Raw genomic sequence first — 24,727 nt, forward strand, 5'->3', positions numbered from 1 at the left:
TCTGTACCAGAGTCCCAAGTTATGGGGGTTGGGATGGGACATATTGCTCTAGGCAAAGAACGAGAGTCTAAAGTCTCAAAAGTTAATGAAGGTTCCTACCTTCACATGAACACATGAAAGTGTTTCCAGGTTCCGGATGTGAGGGAGAAGGGTAAGACCTGGTGACCAGCAGAGGTAGTTCTGGTAGGTCCCAACCCAGAAGAAGAGCGGGTAGGTCACCACAGCACTGAATCCTGAGCGTGACAGTGATTCTCTCCTCTGTGCTTCTGTCCTACTCTGGTTGACAGGGCCTGTTGTGGGACCTGGGCATGGTGTCTGTTCTTGGTGTGCAGCTGGGTGAGGCTGTTTCCTGAGATAGCTTCGATTTTTGCCTTCCATGTGTGTGAGCCACAGAGCGCTGACGGGACCCGTGGTGGCTATGACAAGGGTTCCTCGACCGCATTTCGCATATCAGTATAGTTATTTAGTAGGACTTTATAATGAAGGTGAGGAAATGCTGCTCTTCTTCTCAGACATAACTGTTCTATTAAGCTGAGCTACCATAACTAGACTGTTGACAATTTTTTGAGTGAAAGAAAAATAGAAATCACCTCTTCACCCTTCATTCTGTTCACTTATGTGGCAGAGAAAAAAAACTTTTTTACTATGTATGGCAAAACTACAAAAGGAAAATTTATATATATAAATTTTGTTATAAATTTTATATATACTCTTTTTTAAAAATATAACTTCATTTTATGTAGTTCACACTTGCCTTGGACTCAGAATCTTCCCACTGCCTCCTCCCAAGTGTGTGGCTGCGGCATGTACCACCATGTCCTGCCCAGCCCTCCTCTACTGGAGTCTGTTTCCTCGTTCTCTGAGCCTAGAAGTAAGTCCTCGAGGCCAACTTCCATGTACACACTGGGAAGATCAAAAAGTATTGGATCAGAAGTAGCAGAGTTAAAAGCTCATTTATTGGCAAAATAGTAGGCCACTGGGTGGCTTTTAAAGCACGGAGTGTTGAAGGTAGGAGAAGTCTTGAATTGGGTTAACTTTCTCATTAAAATTTCAGGCAAGCAGAACTGGAAGCTGCTATACAAAGGAAGGTGGAGTTTGAAAGGAAAGCTGTGCGCATCGTAGAGCAGCTCTTAGAGGAGAACATCACAGAAGAATTCCTGAAGGAGTGTGTACGTGTTCAATGGTCAGACTACCAGATTTAAAATAGAATATCTATATTTAAAGATTTATTTGTGTATATGAGTATTGTACTTGCTGATTTTGTTTGTTGACTTGACAAAGGACCAGAGGAAACAGAGCAGGTAAGTCAAAGCAGCAAAGGAAAAAGCCTCTGCTGAGGACACGCCTCCATGCAGAGGACACGCCTCCATGCAGAGGACCCCGCCCACAGTGGGTGGCTCCACCCCTGGGCTCTGGTCCTGGGTTCTACAAAAAAGCAGGCTGAGCAAGCCAGGGGAAGCAAGCCAGTAAGCAGCACCCCTCCATGGCCTCTGCATTAGCTCCTGCCTCCAAGTTCCAGCCCTGCTTGACTTCCTATCCTGACTTCCTTTGGTGATGATCAACAATGTGGAAGTACCAGCAGAATAAATCATTTTCTTCCCAGTTTGCTTTTTGGCCATGGTGTTTCATCACAGAAGTGATAACCCTGACTAACAAAAATAAACAAGCTGATGCCATAGTGGTGTATTTGCTATGGCAGACATGTTTTGGGGAGGATTGTGGAAGGACTTTGGAACTTTGGCTAGAAAAAGCCATTGAGCGATCAGAGCTCAGTGGGTGATCTTTGGGAGCTTGGAAGATAAGAATGTTGAGAACAGTGCAGACAGTGAGGCCTAGCTTGTGAAGTTTTAAGATTCTGGCCGTTTGCTATTTTGGATTAAGATTCTGTGGTTCCAGTTAGGTGGGGCTAAAGAACCAGCTGTGATTTAACAAGAGATGAGAACTACTAAATCGAAACCTTTGCTTTGCTGGGATACTTGATGCTGGTCAGCTGGAGCTGAAAAATTAGCAGTGATCAAGAAGAGACCAACATTATTGAGATAGAAATCTTCTGGGAAGTGTTTCCTGAGAGCACAGGGAAGCTGTGTTCCATAGGTGACCGTGGTTGTACCTTGTACTGGCAGCCAGACTTGGTACCCAGAGTCACCCAGGTGGTACTGCTTTTGAAGGCATGAAGGAATCATGGAGACGAGCTGAGGCTTGACACTGTGAGATGCCAGGAAAGACCATTGGTGAAGGTGCAGCCCAAGACTGAAAGGATCATGCAAAGAAGTTGAGGAAGAGAGCCATGAGGGGCTATTGGTGAAAGTGCATCTCAGTTGCAGTAGAAGACTCCAGTGTTTCAGAGATGCCAGTACCGTGGGAAGACTACCATGGGACAGCAGCAGCAGTGGAGTGGAGCCAGCCTGAAGGCAAGCGGTATGTGCTACAGAGTGCAGAGCTGGAGGAATGACCCAAGCCCCTGGAGGAGCACAGAAGACTGTGAGTGGATCCCAGACATTGGACATGACCAAACAGGAAAAGGCTTATTCTGCCTGCACTTTCACATTGCTGCTCATCACCAAATGAAGTCAGGACAGAAACTCAACAGGGCAGGAACCAAGAGGCAGGAGCCTAGACAGAGGTCATGGAGGAGTACTGCTTATTGGCTTGCTCAGCCTGCTTTCTTGTAGCACCAAGACCATAGCACAGGGATGGCTCCACCCATGGTAGTTACCATATGTCAGCGCAGAGCCATCTTTTCAAAGTGTTTAAAGTCACAGCGTTACCGTATGTATGTTAGACCCTTCTTGGTGTGCTCACAGAGCTCTCACAGTCTGTTGGGAAATGCCCTTTCGTTTCTCCCCAGGGGATGTTCATCACACCGGCTCACTACAGCGACGTTGTGGATGAGCGGTCCATCATCAAACTCTGTGGCTATCCTTTATGTCAGAAGAAGCTAGGGGTTGTAAGTACTTTCCTTTAAAGTGTATTTATTAATTTTTACAAAACATCACAGAATAGTAAGTTAAGCCTGTGGTCATGAACTAATAATAACTTGGGTTGACCAAAAGTATTAATTGTAAATGACTTAATTGTATATAACATAAAGTTTGTGTTCCTTAATTAAATTCTTTTGTAAATTATACTTTATTTTTCTTTAGATCCCGAAACAGAAATATCGAATTTCTACTAAAACCAATAAAGTCTATGATATTACTGAAAGGAAGGTAGGTTCAAAGCTGTTGAATGTGGCAGTTAATTTTTAAATGACATTGTATCAAACTTTAAATTTTTTTACTTTAAAATTTGTCTGTTAGAAAATAGCAATTTACAGGTTGTTTCTGTTAAAAGCTAAGGTACTAAGAAAATTTCTTGCTTGAGCTTTAATAAGACTTGAAGCTGGGTGTGGCAGAGACCGGAGAGTCAAGGGTTAGATTTATTCTCGGCCCTGCAGCAAGTTTGAGGCTTCTCTGGGCTACCTCTCTAGCTCAAAAATGATTTGAACATTTGAAAACATGAAGTACATGTTAGTATAAACGCAGACAAGTAAACCATGGTGAGAAGGATGAGCCAGGAGCAGACTGATCACACATATGAACCCTGGATAGGGTCATAGGAGGGATGGGTTTGAGCAGCTAGAGGCAGCACAGTCAATCATCCGGATTAAAAAAAAAAACATGAGAACTGCTTATCCCAGCAAAAGCAGGTTTGAGAAAGGCAGGGCAGACCTCTCTCAAAACTGTATAGAAGAATATAAACTTGGGCAGAAAAGTAGACCATATATGGAAAGCTGATAAACTTTCTTATATGAAATTTAGAGATTTTGTCCATTATAAATAAACAAGAGAAAGATGTAAAGTTGTGTCTTCTAAAAGTTGCTAGCTAGAAAGGGTAATCTAAGAAAAAGGAAGGCAACGTAATGGAAGCCTTTATAGACTAACTGCAAACAGTTAGTGAACAGTCAGAAACGCATTCAGTCTCTTCAGTAATCGGAGGAAAAGCCGCTCTAAACACAGTGGGTTCGTTGTACAACTCACAAAGGTGAGAATAAAGGCTACTACATCCACCTTGAGAGCCTGTTTTGGAATCTGTTTCACACCATGAAGTGGAGGAAGGCTGGGGTTCAAACCCAGAGCCTCTTACGTACTAGAAGGGCTCACTAATGCTAAGTACAGTTACAAGCCCAAAAATGTATCACATTCTTCGTGAACAAGCCTTCATATTCCTTGTTATATGCCTTGAAAAAATTGCTGAGCTATGTGTACCAGGGTAAATGTATAAAAATATTGATAACTATAAAATATGGTATAGGCATAGAGTGGAATGATATTCTGAGTTTAAAAAGAAGGTAAGTGCTATAGGAACTTTGAAGACATCAAGTGCAGAAAACCAACCCAAAAGGACAAAGACTGTATAACCAACTTACACAAGGTTCCTAAAGTAATAATTTTTATAGCAGAATGGAGCTTATCAAAGAAGGTAGGAATAAAATGTTACTGTTTCATAGGTGTTACTTCAGTTTTGTGCTCTGAGAAGAATTCCAAAGATATATACTGAAGAGTTGTACAACAATGTGAACTTGTGTCATTGAATGTACACTAAAACATAGTAATGAGTAACAGGTGTATGGCGTTGCCTCCATCCCAGCTCCCAGGAGGCCAGGGCAAGAGAACTTAGAGTTTGAAGCCCACTGGTCTACACAGCAACTTACAAAAAAAAAAAAAAAAAAAAAAGGATTAATAGAGCAAACTTTGTATGTATTTTAAAAGGAGATGTCTCAGGAGTTTAATGCCATGTGTTCACAACCTCAGCACTGGAGGTTGGAGACAGGCAGACCCTGATAGCTCACTAGCCAGTCAGCAGAGCCAAAAGTGGGAGCTCAGAATTCAGTGAGAGACCCAGTCTAAAAACCATAAGGAGATGAGTAATTGAAGAGCACACCCTGTTACCCTCCAGCCGCAGAGGTGAGTGCTCACACAGACACGTAGGTACTGCTTGTGTGCATGAGTGCACACACAGACACACATGCCATGTTGGGCGCCACCTGTCGTGGGAAATATTAAAAACGTCAACCCACCATGTCTCTTGCCCTGCTGGTCCATATTTCCGCTCTAGTACCAGTACTGGCGGGCCACCACACTATGTCCTCATGACCACGTGGAAAAGAGAGAACTGACTTCCCCAAGTTGTACCGTATGCATGCCGGGGCGTGTGCATACACATACATGCCCTTGTATGCAAATTAGACAGTTAAAAAAGTGAAAGTATTAAATGTAGTCTTTAAAAACCATTTTTTATTAAGGTTGTTGTTGTGACTCACACTGAAATTCCAACACTTGGTTAGCCTCAGCAGTAGGATGCAACAAATTCAAAGCCAACCTGAGTTACACAGTGAGGTTTGGGCCATCCCAGAGTACAAAGTGAGATCCCATCTCAAAAAAAAACTTACAACATTTACGTGGTAGCATAAACGTCAAACTGTTCAGTTGTACATAAGTAAAGAATACTGTATACCAACTGCGTGGAACACATTTGCTTTCTGTGGCAGTGGGGTGGAACTCAGGGCCTTGCAGGTGCCACACAAGCGGTCTGCCTCCTGTGTCCCAGCTCCAGAATGCTGCACAGTGAAAGTAAATACATGAGAGCCTGGGCGAATCGTAGAAATGAGAACAGACAACCATACCCCACTTGAATCAAGCTCAGAAATGTCAGCGCTGCCTGTTTTACAGGGATGTGCATATAGGTGCTATACAGGGACAGGTGTGTGGGTGTTCTGCATAGAGATATGCAGGTAGGTGCTATATAGGATAAGCAGTTAGGTGCTGTATATATAACCAGGTAGGTAATTGCCAAAAGGAGTGGTGAAAGGAACTTCTGATATGCTTACTTCTGGGGAACAGGGAAGGTGATGCAGTTGGCAGGGGCACAGGAAAGCCATCAAAGCTGCAGTCCTTTACTCTCCATCTTGTGTGGTAGAAGCCCATTCTTCAGGGTTTCTCTTATTCTTTGATGTACACATTCATGTTCACTGCATGTAGGTTATATTTCAAAATAGAAAGATAATGAACTAACTTCAGATTTTTCTTTTCAGTCTTTCTGCAGCAATTTTTGTTACAGAGCATCTAAATTTTTTGAAACACAGATTCCCAAAACTCCAGTATGGGTTCGAGAGGAAGAGAGGTAATTAAATCTTTATCTTGTTTATTCTGGTTGTAAGTGACCTTTCTGCTTTTGACATAGGCTGGGAGTGGGAGTAGTTTTCTGTAGACTGTTATCATTTTATACACGTTAGCTGTGGGTAAATAGTTATATCTTAAGCATAGTAGTTAAGGATTTTTAAATGGAAAGTCTTACATACAAATATGTTTTCTCTAATGTATTTTTAATCACAAAATCATTCTGGCTCTTGCTTTGCCGAGAGTGTCAGTGAATCCTGCTAATGTTACAATCTTGAATTAAAATATTAACTTTCTTCAGAATACTAGCTCTTCGAATCTGGCCGAACTCACTTTGCTGCTATGATAACACACTTACAGTAACTGCAGTATCCTGAGTTTAAAGAAAACCAATAAAAAAGTACCTTTTGCTAAAATGTTTGTGGTCATCATAGGGCTTTTGCCTCAGGAAATAATTAAACATTTGCAGTATTATACTGATGCAGAATTTGAAGAAATGTATTAATATCGTGAGTGAGTACGAGAGCATAGTAGCAAAAAACAACAGTTGTTGTCATTATTAAAGTAAATTGTGGGCTGGCGAATGGCTCAGCGGGTAAGAGCACCAACTGCTCTTCCAAAGGTCCTGAGTTCAAATCCCAGCAACCACATGGTGGCTCACAACCACCCGTAATGAGATTTGACGTCTTCTGGTGCATCTGAAGTCAGCTACAGTGTGCTTATGTATAATAATAAATATATCTTTGGGCTGGAGCGAGCAGGGACTGAGCAAGCTGAGTTGACCGGAGCGAGCAGAGGTCCTAAAAATTCCCAACAACCACATGAAGGCTCACAACCATCTGTACAGCTACAGTGTACTCACATATATAAAGTAAATAAATCTTTAAAAAATAAATAAATAAAGTAAATTGTATAGAAATTCAGACAAAGGCATGATGAGGTTAGTGTCTTCCTGAAGGATGTAAAGAGATGGCACAAGCCCTGTTATTTGTGGTCAGTGAAGATGGGTGCTAAGTCCAGTGACTTAGGTGTGAAGAGATGCAGTTGTCTCAGAACAGGCAAAACATGCCACACTGTATTTTAAGGTCACTGCTCTAAAGTCTACCAGTTCATTGACTGTGATGACAGAACTTTTGATAGCATATTCCTTTGTTATCCTTCCTATGCAAAACCTATCCACCAATCTTTGGCCTTAAACTGAATGTAATAAAGACTAAATTGATCATTTTACCACGATCTGTAAGATTTTTTTTAGAAGAATAAAAAACAGCATTGTCCTAGGTGAATGGGGGCTCACACTTTTTTGTTTCATTAATTTGTTTATTCATTTTACATCTTGATCATAGCTCCCCCTTTCAGCTCTCCTCCAACTCCCACCCTCACACATCTCTGCCCCCATTATCCATTCCCCTTCTCAGAGATGGGGAAGCCCCCTTGGGTACTCTCCTGCCCTAACATCAAGTTGAAGCAAGACTAGGCACATCTTCTCCCACTGAGGCCCAACCAGGCAGTCCAGGTAGGGGAAGGGGATCCAGTGGCAGGCAACAGAGTCAGAGACAGCCCTGCTCCAGTTGTTAGGGGACCCACAGGAAGACCAAGCTGTATATCTGTTTCAAATGTATAGGGGGCCTAGGTCCAGGCCCATCATGTTCTTTGGTTAGTGTTTCTGTTGTAGCTTGTCAAAAGACCCTCACTCACACAAAGACCACAGAGTCTTCCATCGTTGCAAAGCGCATGAGTATTTTACTTATCTAACATGTTGGGGATTCCCCTCTCAGCACGCAGGCCAGAGGAGAGACCCAGAACAAAGAAAGAGCACACTTTTTATACCTTTGTAAGGGCCAGATATAGGCACCAGGGTAGTTTGGCTTATTTTAATTGCTATAGCCAATAACCTTTTTGGACATTGGTTGGTTTGTATGGGGTGACTCTTATTTTGTCTGTCCTTGTGTTTTTTTAGAGTGAGATGGGGCAGGGAGATTGTTAATCTTGTTTTTGACCTTTAAAACTATGTTTCTGTATTTGTTTAGTCAGCCAGCTTTTTATCTAGCTCTGTACTTGGCCTGCTAGTACAGTTTGGAAAGTCCTTTTGAAGGGGGAAGGTGCGGGGGGTAGTCTTGAATTTATTTTGGATATTACATTTCAGACTCTCTTGCCCCCATGCCCAGGTTAGTTCACTTGCTAGCTCTTGTGTCCTTGACCTCTCTTTTTCCCTACTCTTCCACAAGACTCTCTGAGCTCTGCTTGATGTTTGGCTGTGGGTCTCTGCATCTGCTGCTGGATGAAGCCTCTCAGGACACAGTTATGCTGGGCTCCTGTCTGAAGTATCATTAATAGTATCGGGGGCTGGCTCTCTCCAATAGGGTGGGGCTCAAGTTGGGCCAGTCATTGGTTGGCCGTGCCCTCAGTCTCTGATCCATCTTTATCTTTTTGCATCTAATAGGCAGGACGTTCTGGGTTGAAGATTTGTGGGCACATTAATGGGAACCCACACTTTTTGATCTTGTCACTCTGTCTTGTGCTTCACTGTTTCTCTCAGCAGAAGCAGCACATTACAGTTCCACTAAGTAACACCAGTGGGCTTGCATTGTCCTTGTCTTTGATTTACAAACACATCTTCTCTACTTAGCAGTCTTTTTTTTTTGTTTTGTTTTTGTTTTTCGAGACAGGGTTTCTCTGTGTAGCCCTGGCTGTCCTGGAACTCACTCTGTAGACAAAGCTGGCCTCGAACTCAGAAATCCTCCTGCCTCTGCCTCCCGAGTGCTGGGATCAAAGGCGTGCGCCACCACGCCCGGCTACTCTACTTAGCATTCTTATTTCTACTTCAAAACCATTTACCTAACCACACATGATCGTGCATGCCTGTAATCTCCAAACTCATGTGAAGAAGCAGGATTTGAGGAGGCAGAGCTCAAGGTGATCCTCATCTGTATAGTCAACTCCAGACCAGCCTGTGGACATGAGGGGCTGTCCTAACAAAAGAGAGAGAGGGAGAAGCGAAGGCTTTACCAAACAAGCTATCCTGCCAGCTCTTCTCCTCAGACAGTTACTGGCACTTAACTAACCTTTCCCTAAGTCTCACCCCTCTGTGCTCAGAATATCTACTTTTCCTAAGATCTTGAAGCCTTGATCTATGTCACTTTATGTTTGTGCTCATTAGCCTTTCTTACATTTTTAGTGGAGGAAGGAAGACGAAAGAAAATTGCCCTTTATTCCTCTAATCTAGACAAATGCCATTAATTTACAGAGTATACAGTATTCACTTAGTATCTGGGAAGACACATCCATGCACATGTTTATTCATGTCACGGTATATGTACATGAGAAGACTCATCCATGCACATGTATATTTGTGTCATGGTATATGTACCTGGCAACACATTCACACTTATCCATATTCATGTCATCGTATATGTACCTGGCAAGATGCATGTTTGCACATGTGTATTCATGTCACCATATACCTGTCAAGACAATGCATACATATGTATACTCATGTCACTATATATGTGCCTAGCAGGACACATGCATATACATGCATATTCACGTGCACCTGTAAATCTCAAACTGTGAATTTAACTGTAATTGAGATAACAGAATAAATACATGAGTGAAGCAATATTTAATAACCTAAGTGTGTGTAAGATAAATTTTGTGACATTACTTAATGACAAACTGTAAACGAAAGAAAAACTGACAGGAGTCGGTTGGGGTAATGCACTCACTCGCTGCAGTGACCCTCGCCTGCCATTGTTTCACCTTCTACTTTTTCAGTTCCCAACATTGACTGTAATCTGAACATATTAGTAGAAGATTCCAGAAATAAATTTTAAGTTTTAAATTGTAAACCACTCTGAATAGTACAAGAAAAGTCCCAGACCCTGTTGCTCCTCCTTGCTCGTCCAGGGCATGGCTCATTTTTCCAAAATCAGCACACTGTGCTCATGTTCACCTGCCAGTCACTTAGCCACACAGGAAGAGCATGGTGGAGTGAGGTTTGGTACCATTCCGGATTTTAGGCGTCAGCCTTGGAGTCTTGATGGGGGGGGGGGGTGTCTATCATGCATTAGAGGGCACTGCTGTATGTCATGGGAAAACCAGATCATAATAGGCAAGAAATGCCAGGCTGAGTTTGGTGTAGGAAGGCGCTCTCAGGGATTTGTCTTGCAGTGCTGAGGGTTGAACTTGGGGCCTTTTGCATGCTAATCAAGGGCCCAACAAGGTTTGTTTTTGGTTTTTTTTGTTTTTTGTTTGTTTATTTGTTTTAGCAGACCCTGATCTGCATTGCTCTTCATGATGAATTGAAAGAGAATCACAAAAGCTTAAAGGATCCAGAGAGTCAGTCTAGTCCCTTTGTTAAGCAACCTTTCAAAAACTGAGCATATTTTATAAGCTGATGATGGCTTCTGAGTGAGGTCAGGATTCTTCTCACTGTAGTCAGCGTGGTTAATGGAAATTGTGAAGGCTCAGTCTACAAATACATTTTCTCGTTGTTATCATCTAACCAGAGCCTCTGCTCTTGCTGGTTTTAGGACATCTCTGGATGAGACAGTGCTGGCTTTAATCTGTAGTGTGGCTGTGCTGTTACCCAGTAAGTCCACTAGAGAGCACTAGTGTCACTGAGCCGGTTTTCTAATGCATTTCAGAATAAATAGCAGTCCTTAGTGTTTAATATAGAGATTTTTATTTTAAGTCAAAAACATAAATTGCATGACTGTGATTTAATAGTCAATTTAAAATGAAAATTTTAAATCCATTTCAAGTAAAAAAATACATTATTGCAATGAATTATAAACTTTTAAATTAATACATCTTATAGTCTGACATATACATATAACTTTAAAAACAGTCATTAAATGTCTATTTTCTGCCATTTTTATGTCATACTGATCACGTGTCTTGTAATGCTTCAGTATTAGAAAACCATTTCTTAGCCCCAGACCATGGTTCCTCATTTGTAAAAGTAGAAGTTTGCATTTGTTTTAGTTACGTTCTGGTTAATGATCAGCATGAGCCTGGATAGACTTGAGCTGTCTTGTTATAAGCAAGAATCAAATTCTTAATTCTGATTTAAGAATTAAAATTAACTAGAATGCTTTTGTTTATAAAGATGAAGGCTGATGGAGGACTGGGTCAAAGTTCTAAATGAGAAGAAAAGCCAGGGGTATTTTTAAATGTGTTTTAACCCTGACACATCATGGTCTTATATACTAATAGGAAACAGAATATTAAATTTGACCCAATTTGATCTCAAATAGATTATTGTGAATATGAGGATAAATTTATTAGATTTTAAAATCCCCAAGCCTTGTATCAGTGCCTTAGTTACGTTTACTATTTCTCTTCCTGATATATTAGAGTTGAAAAGAGTCACTAATTATAGGGAAAAATATCTAAAATTAAAATACACTCTTAAATACTGGGGAACAGTGCTTACAAAAACATCTCCTGGTAGTCTGCCAGAAGCCTGCCAGAAGCAAAACCCTGAGTTAAAGCTGTGTGGTTCATAATGTGTGATGTGTCTCACATTGTGACTTAGAAATTGCTCAGAAGGCTGGTGGCCACAAACAGACCACATACAGTTCTGGTGCCGAAATACTGTGCTTTGTAGATAGTCTGTGGTTGCATTATAAATCCTGTATGGTTTTGTAAATGTAGAGTCTGACAGACCTGGGAAGACAAAAGTTTCTAGAATTATGTGCTAAATCTAAATAAGGAAGGACACACATTGAAAAGCAAATTTTGTTTTTAAAAATCAATGCTGACAGAGCTAAAAGCATCATGTGGCTTAGAGTTGGGGATTTTTCAGTAGCAGTTCTAAGCAGTAAACATGCACAGTCTCAGGGTGGAAGCCGAAGTGTCTGCGGGACAGGCTTTATAACCTCCTCCTCAGCATACACCCTGCTGTCTGAGCAGAGGAAAGGTTTCAGTGTGTTCAAATACACTTGAGTCTTACCGCAAGGAGCACTGTTGTGTTGATGCAAGTGAGACACAAATATACAAGCATATCTACATGAGGTTTGGGGCATAGATTAGTTCTGTTTTAGATTCACTTTGCTAAAATTTAAGTTAAGCATCTAGAGTCAGGTACAATTGGCAGCATTGAGAAGGCAGGAGGATAAGGAATTGAAAGGTCGTTCTCCAGTACATTGTGAGTTCAAAGCTAAATCATGTCTCTAATTCTAAAATATAAATACAATTACATTAATCAACTGACTTTCACTTTAGTGAAAATATGAGAATGCCTTTATGAACCACCATTTTGAAAGCATTCTTTAAGTAGGGCAGTTGCTGGTTTGTGTTTTCTAACTGTGCTTTCAGAATTATCACCAGAGCAACATAAACTTGGAAGAGGATACTCAGCATAGAGAGAAATAGCCATCTTAACACAAAAGATAACTTTAGCTTTATCCAAGAAAGAATTGAAGGATGATGTATTCTGTCTTGTTCTCTGCAAGACTGCACATAACAATGTCAGTTGTAGTATAGGTACCATTACTCATTTCACAGGTTAGGGACCAACAAAGGTGTTAGTCACTCAGGATATCAGCTAGTGTCAAGGTTGAGAAGGACAGTAAAATTTGTAAAGTATGTTCAGAGCCTGCAAGCAGAACATACCAACCCTCGGGGTTTGGTTTCTGATTTTTTTGCTTTTGTTTTTGAGGGGGTTGTAGTTGTTGTTGTTGTATTTGTTTTTCTCACACCAGAGGCAACATGAGATAGAAAGAGCTCAGAATGTGAAATGAGGCCTAAGAGCCGGGAGGAACCAGGAGCCAGAACAGACACTTTCTCCTTTAAGGAGTGCATGTATCACAGCACTTAGGACATGGAAGAAACTAGTACCTGTCTAACACACAGTTGCTCATCACTCCTGCCATCAGAAACAATCAGACACAGCAGTGTGAGCCTGTGGTCCCCACTGCTAAAGGCTGAGGCAAAAAGATCAGTTGAGACCTGAAGTTAAAGACCAGCTTGACCAACATAATGTGATCCCTTTTCAAAAAAAAATCTGTACAGTAAAAGTTGGCTAGCTTGACACAAAATTTTCCATGAAATGTGTCTATAATATGCATGTGTATGATATATGCACATTTCGGTGTTACATGCTTGTGTGTGATATATGTATGTGTGATACATATATGTGTTTAATGTATGCATGTGTGTGATGTGTGTGTGTGACATGCATGTGTGCAATATATGTGTGCAACATGCATATGTGGTATGTTTGTGTGATATATGCTTGTGTGTGGTATGTGATATATGCATGTATGTGATATACACATGTATGTGTATTGGATATTCTGCTCTATTATTCTCCACCTTATTCCCTTGGAACAGGGTTTGAACATGGAGCCAGGCTGACAGCCAGCAAGCTGTAGCATAGCACCCCTCCTGTGTCTGCCCCACAGTGGGGGTTATGTCTAAGCACATAGCTATACCCAGCTGTTACATGGGTGCTGGGATTTATGCTTTGATCTTCATGCTGGTATAAGCCCTTTTACCCATTGAGTCATGTCTGCAGCACCACTCTCTGGTTGGGATCCTGGACTGTGTAAGAGTAGAGAAGACTCGCTGAGCACTAACTAGAGATGAGCAAGCAGAGGTCCATGTGCTCGTTCTCCCTCTGCTCTTGACGGTGGCTGTGTCCTTACGTGTCTGCCTTGACTTCCACAGTGATGGAGTGATCACATCATAGTAACCTGTAATTGTGAGCCAAATAGTCATTTCTTTCCTAAGTTAACTTTTGTCAGGGCGTTTATCAACGGCAACAGGAATGAAGCTAGGGCACCCTACAAGCCTGCTGACCTGAGTTGGATTTCTGGAGTCCATGTGAAGGTAGAAGGAGAAAATTGACTCCACGGTGTTGCCTGTGCCCTCCACACATGCACTGCGGCACGTGGACAGCCACACCATATATATACATACAGTAATAATTTTAACACATGAGCCAGAAAGCCTGTTGTGTTAGGGTTACTATTGTTACGATTAAACACTATAACCAAAATCTACTCGTGGACAAAAGGCTTTGTCTATTTGGCTTACATCGCACCAGTGTTAGTGATTCCATTGAGGAAGGCAAAGCAGGAATTCAAACGTGAGTCGAGCAGGGGACCTGCAGGGTGCTACTTACTGGCTCGATGCTCATGGCTTGCTAGCCTGTTCTTAGAACCCAGGATCACCAACCCAGGGATGGTCCTACCACAATGGCCTGGGCCTCTTCTATCAACCACTAATTAAGCAAACATACAGGCTTGTTTTCAGCCTTATCTTATGAAGACAGTTTCTCAATTGAGACTCCCTCCTTTCAGAAGACTCTAGGTTGTGCCAGGTTGACATAAAACTAGCCGGGATATGTGGGATGGATAAAGGTATGGGTCAGAAGAGTAAAAGGTATGGGAAGTGTCTACACCGTAAGTGTTTCAAGTAACCAGTGGAATGGTGGTGGTGATTTGCCATCCAAGGACATCATCAAACTAAAGTGAGGACTATGGATTGATCTCAGTGAACAGAAGGCAGCAGGGGAACCAGGACAGTTGAGAAGCTGGGGAAAGGCCTGCTCCTGTGGGCCAAGGGAAAATGGGAAAATCGCCTTTAGAGCTGCAGAGATGGCTGGAACAGCAGTCGGGGCTTCATTCCTTGTGCTTTGTGATGGTAAGAACTTGTGAAGGATGTAGTGGGAAAGACTGCCTAAGTCAGCTGTGATTCCCATCTCCAAGACAGGAGGGCTGAGAGCCATCCCTGCAGTGCCTCCTGTGTCTGCACTGAACCAAGTACAGGCTTTCCTGGGTGAGAGTTAGCGGGTCAGTGCCGTGATCACAGTAGAGGGACACACTTGGGCCTGACGTTTTAAATTGGCAGTCTTGAAACGTCAAAATTCAAGTAAGTTCTAGTTTCATCTGTACATTAGCTTGACTTTAATTTAAAAAGGTTGGGGGTTTTGTTCTTGGCCTTAAATTGTTTTGCAGTTTTAAAACCCCCTAGTACACCCTTGTTTGGGCCATTAAATAAGATTTACATTTGGTGGCTTGATGTCTCTGTATTGTGCCTCTAGACCTTTATATTTTTTTTGTTTCTTCTGTTTATTTGGTGATTAAAGGTTCTTCTTAAATTGTGGAAGGAACTTAAATAGTAGAACATTTGCTGAGTGTGCATGAGGCCCTGGGTTCAAAATCTAGCACCATAAAAATTACATTTTTTCTGTTCTTTTTTTTCTTATGCGCATTGGCGTGTTGGTGCTCGGCCTGCATATATGTTTGTGTGAGGGTATTTGTGTAAGATCTTGGCATTATAAACAGTTGTGAACTGACATGTGAGTCCTGGGAATCAAATCTTGGTCTTAGAAGAACAGTCAGTGCTATCAATCACGGAGCCACCTCTCCAGCCCCAACACAAAAATTACTTGTAAAAGAAAGCCTCTTTGTAGTTACTTCATAGGTACTCTGAATTTTTTTCTGTCCTCATGGACTCACTGGCTGTCGTGTTTGTCCCCCTATTTGCCCCACGTTTTTCTTTGAAGCAGCCCCAGCTGGCCTTGAACTTCTGTTACCCTGTGACAAGACATTCTGGGGAGACACAACACACATCCTACTGTACATCCCAGTTAGGGAGCCCAGAACAGACCAGAGTCCAACAGTGACCCAGTGTGTTTTATTGGGATTATTACAGGAATGTGCATGAGGGTTACTAACACGAGCAGAAATGATCAAAATCAGCTCCATTACCAAAGCCGACCCCTGCTTGGGTGACAGCTCACAGAAGCCAGGAACCTAGAGAAGGCTCAACAAGTCGGAAAGTGTCCTTTCCAGGTGACCCATTCTAAAGCTTTTCCAGGCGGCTGTTCTGGTCTGCCGTAGCATTCACTTCAGCGTGGTTTGTTTGAGAGTGACTCTCTTCCAGGCTTCATTATTTACCTTTAAGCAGGGAGAGACCTGGTGAATCTGGTCAGTTTCAGGGACTTCTGTTTTGAGCTGTTGATCATCTAGTTTGAGAAGTTCGCTACAGGATGGCATGCTTCTCTCAGAGGAAACTGCTACATTGCTACTACTGATCCTCCTGCCTCCATCGCCCACCACCTGGTTAATGTGGTGCTGGCAATGGAGTATGCTAGGGAAGCTGTGCCCACGGAACTACATCTCCAGCCCTGTATTTGCCTTTTCAGTGTTCATGGTGGCCAAACAATGTATACCCAATTGTTCAGAGTTAAGTTTAACTTAATCCATCAGTACAGGGGCTGAAGAGGTGGTTCAGTGGTTAAGGGCACGTTGCTGCTCTTGCAGAGAGGATCCTGGTTTACCTCCTAATGACTACATGTAACTCCCAGCTGTCTGTGGATGTCTGACCTCCTCTTCTCACTTCTCCAGGCACACACTCAGGACACAGATATTCATGTAATCCAAACACCTTTTTAAAAAGCCAGGCGTGGTGGCACCTTTACTCCCAGCACTGGGCCTTTATGAGTTCAAGGCCTTCAAAACAAAAACGAACACAGTTTAACATCAAGGCTGTCCCAGAAGTTAGGGTGAGCAGATGAGAATTACAATATAGTCTCTGTCTGAAGACCTGGTGGATCAGCTAAGAACCCAACTTAAACATGTGTAAAGTAAAACACTTAGATAACAGCTCTGACAATAAAGAAAACCTGATAACCATATTAACTGGAGCGAACATGACTAGAATCTAGAGAACAGAGTGAGTTTACTTTTGCCCACCTTTGTCAAGGGAAGCTGTACCGCATGCGTGGAATTTGAACTTAGTTTTGAAAAGGAGTAAATTTTAAGTAAAAAACAAAACCACCAAATCCGATTTTCTGCATGTATTTTACAGTACTTTGTCCCCTTTTTTGTTTGTTTCCTTAAGGAAGAAAAAAGAAATCTTCATCTGAAATACTCCTTTAATTATATTTGTTATGCAGTACAGCTGTAGTAAACTCTGGCTGGGTCAGTAGCCTTCAGTTTCTTGTCTCTGTGTTTTTGTTCCAGGCCTCCTGACTTTCAGCTGCTGAAGAAAGGACAAAGGTTCGTTCCAGTCAGTTTCACTGACCTGAGTGGGCCAGGTGGTGTGATCGCCTGGACTTCCTGTGCTTGTGTGCTACAAAGAAACGTGTGACACGTTCAACATTTTCCTTTGTGAGGGAAAGATGATTTGTTTGATCTGTCTGATTTATCGTGCAGCTGTCCCACTGGGGAAGTCTAATTGAAGCTGTTGAAATAGACACAAACATAGCCTCTCTCTCAGACACCACTCCTTTGTTGATGAGGTCGTGCCAATTGTATTTGGAGAAAGCATTTTATGGTCTTGTTTTATAGGATTTTAAGATATTAATGTGTTGATCGTTTGAAAGAATATCTTACATATCAATATGAAGCGCAGGCTATAGGTTTTTGGTTTTGCCAGTCCCACCTCACAGCTCTTCATGGTGGTGTTTGCTCAGCTCCAGCCGTCTCTCAGGACAGGTCCTTTCACTCTCAGATCACATGTCCCTGCTTTCTAATCACTGCCTTAGTCACAGGGTATTGAGTACAAATAAGAGATCCTTGTTTTTTGATGGACACCTTTCTGGCTTTAACCTAGTATAAAACATAATTGCTTAAAACCTCAAGAGACAGAATGGGATATAAAGACTATGAAAGTTTCTTTCAGCTTTTCATTTATTTTTTAATATGTGTTGCCTGCATGTATGTCAATTTGCTATATGCTTGTCCAGCGGGCACAGGGAGATCAGAAGATGGTGTTGGATCCCTGGAACTGAAGTTAAGGGCAGTTGTGAACCACCTGGGTGCTGGGAATTGAATCCAGGTCCTCTGGGAGGGCAAGTGATCTTAACTGCGGAGCCGTCTTTCTAGCCTGTAATCTAGTTTCTTAAAGTTAAACTTTCTTTTCTTCTTATGCAAAAGTTACTTGCCTGATGGTGTAGGCTAGAGTCTGGTTAAAAAACTATATGTGATCCTGGAACTTTGGGAATTTTGATCAGTTTCTGTGTCCCACTAGGACTTGCTGTCTAGCTTGGCCTTCCCTCCTTCCCACCATGCGCTTCTAGACCAGGCCTCAAACTCTGAGTGTGTGAGGCCAGCTGCTCATGGCTGCTTGTTTGTCTCAGCGTGAGCTGGAGGAACTCCTGCTTCGCCTTTGCTCCTTCAGAATTCTTAATCTGATTGAAACTGAATCTGAAAATCAAAATGTGCAACCATGGGACAGCTGTTATCTTATTGTTTGCATTCGTGAGCGCTCAGATTTAAATAGCTCTCATTGAACTATGTTGATGTGCCAACTTCATTTTCCGTTATGACTTTTGTATTTTTTTTCATAACATGAAATTTTCTCTATAATGGTCAGCCAGAACAAGAAAATATTAACTATTTTTTCAAGCAAAACTCAAAATTGTTGAATAGGATAGAGTCTTTAGAGGGTTATGGTGTTTACTATACTGCTTTAAGAATTGTAAAATGTTAGGAAAAGACAAAGGAAAGCTGGAAAAGAACTCTGTCAAACGTGTATTAGATATGGAGAAATGAAAGCCTTCTGAAATGTAAGTGTGAGAGTATAAAATGTAAGGCTATATCTGAGGGACAGGAATTCTGGCCTTGGGAATTCCCGAGTGTCCCTGTGGGAAGCTTTGTCTCGGTTGACATGGTTTTGATGGTCTCTCCTTGTGCAGCGGCAGTTCTGGAGAAGTAGTACAGTTCTTCAGAGATGCCGTGACAGCAGCAGATGTTGACGGTTCCGGCGCCTTGGACGCGCAGTGTGACCCTGCTTCTTCCAGCTCTTGGAGCGAGCGGACCAGTGATGAGGAGGAGCAAGGCTTTGTTTCTTCTCTTCTACCAGGAAACAGACCAAAGGCAGTGGATACAAGACTGCAGCCGCACACAAAAAGCAGCAAAATGAGAAAGAAGGGTGCTCAGAAAGTGGACTCCAAGGAGGGAGAACAGACCGTGTCAGAGGTTACCGAGCAGCTGGATAATTGCAGATTAGATAGTCAGGAGAAAGTGGCCACTTGTAAACTTCCTTTAAAGAAAGGAAGTACTCAGATGTCACCTGGCCCTGTGTGTGACAGACTTAACACTTCAGCCGTTTCTGAACATAAACACGGTGTGTCGCAAGTTACGCTTGTAGGCATAAGCAGGAAGAGTGCTGAGCATTTCAGGAACAAATTTGCCAAGTCAAATCCAGGGTCTGGGTCAGCCTCTGGTTTGGTACAGGTGCGTCCTGAGGTTGCGAAGGCAAACTTACTCCGAGTTCTGTCGGACACTCTGACTGAATGGAAGACAGAAGAAACACTGAAGTTTTTATATGGCCAGGACCACGATTCTGTGTGCCTGAAACCCTCTTCAGCCTCTGAGCCTGATGAAGAACTTGATGAAGATGACATAAGTTGTGACCCAGGTAGTTGTGGTCCTGCCCTGAGTCAAGCTCAGAACACCCTAGATGCAACACTGCCCTTTAGAGGCTCAGACACAGCCATTAAGCCACTGCCAAGTTATGAGAGCTTGAAAAAGGAAACGGAGATGCTGAACCTGAGGGTCAGGGAGTTCTACAGAGGGCGCTGTGTTTTAAATGAAGACACTACCAAGTCTCAGGACTCGAAAGAGGTATGTCTTCATGATGGGTGTCTTCATGATGGGTGGTTCAGGCTGCTCATACTGAGAGAACTCTGCAGAGCAGATCTGGGAGCCTCGCGCTCTGCAGTGGGGCAGGTAGGTCACTTAGATAGTCAGATATTTCCCTAGGTGACTGCAGTGGAGTGGTCGGTTACTTAGTCAGATGTTTCTCTAGGTGACGCTTAATTGCAGTGTCCATTTGAAATGTTACAGATATGGCTGGGGGTGGCTTACTGGAAGCTTGAGGATCTGGGTTCAGATTCCTAGCACCAATAAAAGCTAAGCACAGCTTACCCACTGGATGTATCCGTTAGGCACTGCCAGAAGGTGGATTCCAGGGGCTCCCCGATCAGCCAGTCTAAGGGGACATCTCCAAGTTCAGTAAAAGACTATATCTAAAAGCTAAAGTGGAGAACAGTGATAGAGGAAGACTGCTAGCAGCATTGATGTCTGGCCTCCACATGCCCATGAATGCACGCATACAGGAGTATAAACACCTCATAAGCTCACACGCCTGTGAATTCACACACACACACACACACACACATGTCGAAACACCTCACAAGCATACAAGATGAAATGTTACAGATGAAAATTCAGTAAAGGAACTTATTGGGAAGAAATGGATATAGATATTTGAATATCTGCTCTGTTGTCTGCTAGCTTCTTAAAGTTAATTCTTTGATGCTACTTACCTGTAAATAGAACTTCCATTGTTCAGAGTGTGTCACATAACTGATAACTTGGTTCACAGTCATACATAAAGGCTGAGTGCATGCTCAGGAAGGAAGGACTGTGTAACATTGCCGTTCATATCTTTGGTTCATATGTACTATCTGCAAATCATATGGCATAACGAAAAGAGTGGGTAACAGTCTTATTTTTACCATATAATTGTTACTAAGTTGTAAGTGATGTTGCCCTAAGATTAAAAATGCACTTAGAGATTTGGAGAGGTAACATGGAGCTAGAAAAAAAAAATAGAGAAATTTATTGCATCTTTACAGAATTTTTGCCTAGCTTTGGACCCATATTTGAAATCTCAGTATTAATATTAGACGGCATCCAAAACTTACATTAAACTAAAACACTAGTCTCTCCCGGTGAGCTCTATAACCCACCATTACTCACTGGGTTTTGCACTAAGAAGCCTTAAAAAAAAATAGAAATGAGTGTCTGAAGTCTTTGACTTTGTTGTAGAACACTTTTTGTTGGCATTTAATATCAAGTGTACGGGTTATTGAATACTGAGCACCCACAACATCACTGTCCAGGACAGGAGCTGCTTCCTTCCTTATAAGGAAACTTGAGCATCAGTGTCTGTCCCTGACCCCTTTGCAGTTTCACTGTCAGACAAGGTAGTGGAGATTACTTGGCCAGTTTTTGAACAGCCTGTATTTGTCCAGTTTGTTTCCTAATACCATGTGGTTTTGTTTGGTTTGATTCTAGGCATCCGTGCTGTTGTGTATCCCTGTAGTCCTTGCTGCATACACACTGCACAAGTGCAGTAGCCCCGAGTCACCTATGCCCCATGAGCCCCAAGCCTGCCTTTTGTGTTAACTTTCCTGATGGAAAATAAATGTCTTTTTACCTTGAATAAGGACCCACAATCCAAGGGAAGTTTCCATCTAGGTCCACTTTGTAAGACTGAGTATGCTAGGATTACCGATGGGCTGGGTAGCCGCAGCTGCATCACTGAAAAGTCCCCCAGCACTGGCTGATGGTTACTGAGGCTGCTCCCAACAGCAGCCAGCCTTCCACCTCTTGCATACTCTGCCACCAAAGCCACATGCAGTAAGAGGGAAGTGTGGCCAGGATCTGGTATAGGTCAGCACTCCCATAGACCCAGCCGCCATGACTGCAGCCACAGGTATTGTACTTCATGATGGACACTGGTCACGGTGTCACCAGGGAGAATGTGGCCCTTGCTGCACCCCTGCTTGATGAGTGCTTAGAAATGCTCTGTTGCTCAGTTCTGCATCTGGTGGCTCTTTCATATATAGTTCCAGTTTTCTGCTAAAAGTTTTAACTGTCATTTTTCATTGAAAATGTTAAATGTCTTTATATAGCATCATACAGTATAGCACTTAACAGTAATAAAACTTTGCTATTGTCTTACTTTATTAGACATCAAACATTGTATACTAACATGTTACAAGGTGAATCTGGTGGGGTGTTCCTATAATCCCAGTGTTTGGAAGGCTAAGGCAGGGTCGTGAGTTTGAAACCTGAGATGCAGGATATTGTTAGCATCCTCTAGGATGATCTATTCACCTCCAGAGATTTCCAGTCACCCACGTCACCATACCTGAGCAGGACTTGAGGGGACTCAGTGGTGGCAGCAGTCCTCAAGGGTCAGTTTTCCTTCAGCATGTTCTCCTTCCAAGTCTGTCCTCCCACTGGGGAGCAGTACCCATAACCCTCCTCCTTTGGCATGCCTGACCTGTGACTCCATTAGAAAAACTCTGCTGAGGTTCTCAGGATCTGAGTTGTCTCTTCCAGGTTAGCCCAGCGCTCTCCTGAGTTACCCTCTCCAGGGTCTCAGCCCAGATTTCTTACTACCTTGCTAGCTCTGTGCCACTTTCCAACAAACAAGATGGGCTTTGTTTGTGGGTTGCTTTGTTTCCCTTCCAGTTCTCTCATCCCTAGTTCATTGGGATGACCTGACCCCTTTCTGCAAACACTTTCCCACAAGTCGGAATTCTTACGTTAATCCTTAAATGTACATTTATAGCAAGTTTAGTAGTTTGCAGAGGAGACCACTACCCTCCAAGGAGGGCAGATGGCCATCATGAAGCTCAGGTTTAAATGTTCAGTTCTCAAGTCTTTTTCTGTACTAGAAGAGTACACATTTCTATTTTATGTTACTGCTCTACTCATTAAAAAAAAAAAAATTCTCTGTTTTGCTTTAAGAATGTGCTTCAGCGTGATCCCAGCTTCCCACTGATAGATTCAAGTTCCCAGAACCAGATTAGAAGACGGATTGTTCTTGAAAAACTGAGCAAAGTGTAAGTATGGATGTGTCATTTTGGCTTTTTAAGAGGTTTAAATTAACTCAGTATTTTTATGAATTTGCAATTTATAAATATTAACCTTGAATTCTGAACATTTTTTTAATGATTTGAAAACCTTGCATGAGCTGGTACAACCACTCTGGGAATCAGTTTGGCGATTCCTCAGAATATTAGATATAGTACTACCTGAGGACCCAGCTCTACCACTCCTGGGCATATATCCAGAAGATGTTCCAACTGGTAAGAAGGACACATGCTCCACTATGTTCATAGCAGCCTTATTTATAATAGCCAGAAGCTGGAAAGAACCCAGATGTCCTTCAACAGAGGAATGAATAGAAAATGTGGTACATTTACACAATGGAGTACTACTCAGCTATTAAAAATGATGAATTCATGAAATTCTTAGGCAAATGGGTGGAACTAGAAAATATCATGAGTGAGGTAACCCAATCACAAAAGAACACACATGGTATGCACTCACTGATAAGTGGATATTAGTCCTAAATAATATGGAGATAAAGTATAGAACAGAGACTGAAGGAAAGACCATCCAGAGACTGTCCCACCTGGGGATTCATCCCAAACACAGTTACCAAACCAAACACTATTGTGGATGTCAAGAAGTGAATGCTGACAGGAGCCTGATATAACTGTCTCCTGAGAGGCCCTGCCAGAACCTGACAAACGCTTGCACCCAGCCATTGGACTGAGCACGGGGTTCCCAATAGAGGAGTTAGAGAAATGACTGATGGAGCTGAAGGGGTTTGCAGCCCCATATGAAGAACAATATCAACCAACCAGAGCTCCCAGGAACTAAGCCATCAACCAAGGAGTACACATGGCTCCAGATGCATACGTAGCAGAAGATGGCCTTGTCATGCATCAGTGGGAGGAGAGGTCCTTAATCCTAGGCTCAATAGATGCCTCAGTGTAGGGGAATCGGGGGCAGGGAAGTGGGTGTGGCTGGGTGAATGGAGGAACACCCTCATAGAAACAGGGGGAAGGAGGATGGCATGGAGGGTTTCCAGGAGCAGGGGAAACTAGGAAAGGGGATAACATTTGAAATGTAAATAAAGAAAATATCCAATAAAAAGAAAAAGGAAAAGGATAAAAGAAAATTATAAAGGTGGGGGAAGAGAAAGGCTTGCATGAATTTCCTCACTTGAAAATTTCCATCTTATGATTTATTTTTTCAGATATGTTTTAGTAATTATTTTTGTAGGTGACATAGGAATGTCATAAAGGAGAAAAGTGAGATTGTAGGCTAGAAAAACAAACTACCCCACACCTTCCTAAGCCAGCAAAGAGAGAGCTGTTAAAACAAACGCAGGGAGCCTCTACCCTTGTGAGCAGTCATGCCACTGGACGTTCCACAGCTGGTCGGCTCGCTCAGCATTTCTGCATGGTCATAGGCCCATTTCACACCCAAGAACATAAGTTTCATTCGGTTCAACGTGCGCTTTGGCTTGAAGTGCCCTGTAATGGGAAGGATTGTTCTTAAAATGAGCCCATTCACAAGTAACATTTAAAAAACTGTTTCTGTTTAAAACAAAAACAAAATAAAGTTTTTGTTTTTGCAAATCTTTTTTCCAGAGGTAAGAGATCTACTGTGAACTTTCCAACCTGCAATTTTTTTTATTTTTATTTTTTAGCAAGGAAACATGAAGTGTGTTAATCACTAGTTGGAGATTTGGAGATAAAATTGTCTTGATAAGATTAGTCAAAGGGCAGTGCTTTCATCGTGAAGCTATGGAATTAAAGGTGCTGACAGACTGACAGAAAGAAGTGGACATCAGCCAGAGTGGTTTTTGCATTCCAGGCCTTACTCTCTGTAGCACAGACTAAAGCAGCAGGACTGACTGTGAATGGTGCTTGACTTCTCACTAGTCCTGAGGCAGCTTAACCTTGGGGACTTCCTCAGTGCCACTATTGGCACGGAAAACCCAGAGGGAGGCAC

At 42.4% G+C, this 24,727-nt stretch overlaps 1 protein-coding gene across 4 annotated transcripts in view; it reads left to right on the forward strand.

The window, feature by feature from the left end:
• The window catches only part of Rpap2 (RNA polymerase II associated protein 2), a 63,873-nt gene that overhangs the window by 2,825 nt on the left and 36,321 nt on the right, over positions 1 to 24,727 (forward strand). For 2 of the 4 annotated variants that reach the window (XM_021162023.2, XM_029477971.2), the window contains exons 3-9: positions 1,055 to 1,169; positions 2,849 to 2,947; positions 3,144 to 3,209; positions 6,074 to 6,162; positions 17,138 to 17,173; positions 18,814 to 19,744; positions 22,667 to 22,761. In XM_021162023.2, coding sequence (XP_021017682.1) covers positions 1,055 to 1,169; positions 2,849 to 2,947; positions 3,144 to 3,209; positions 6,074 to 6,162; positions 17,138 to 17,173; positions 18,814 to 19,744; positions 22,667 to 22,761 — 1,431 coding nt within the window. Of the gene's footprint in view, positions 1 to 1,054; positions 1,170 to 1,192; positions 2,482 to 2,848; positions 2,948 to 3,143; positions 3,210 to 6,073; positions 6,163 to 17,137; positions 17,174 to 18,813; positions 19,745 to 22,666; positions 22,762 to 24,727 lie in introns of those variants that run through there. The other 2 variants (XM_021162027.3, XM_029477972.2) reach the window with 2 other exon arrangements.

Source organism: Mus caroli, unplaced genomic scaffold (genome assembly GCF_978045245.1).
Source record: "Mus caroli unplaced genomic scaffold, Mus_caroli_1 scaffold_4, whole genome shotgun sequence".
Taxonomy (NCBI): domain Eukaryota; kingdom Metazoa; phylum Chordata; class Mammalia; order Rodentia; family Muridae; genus Mus; species Mus caroli.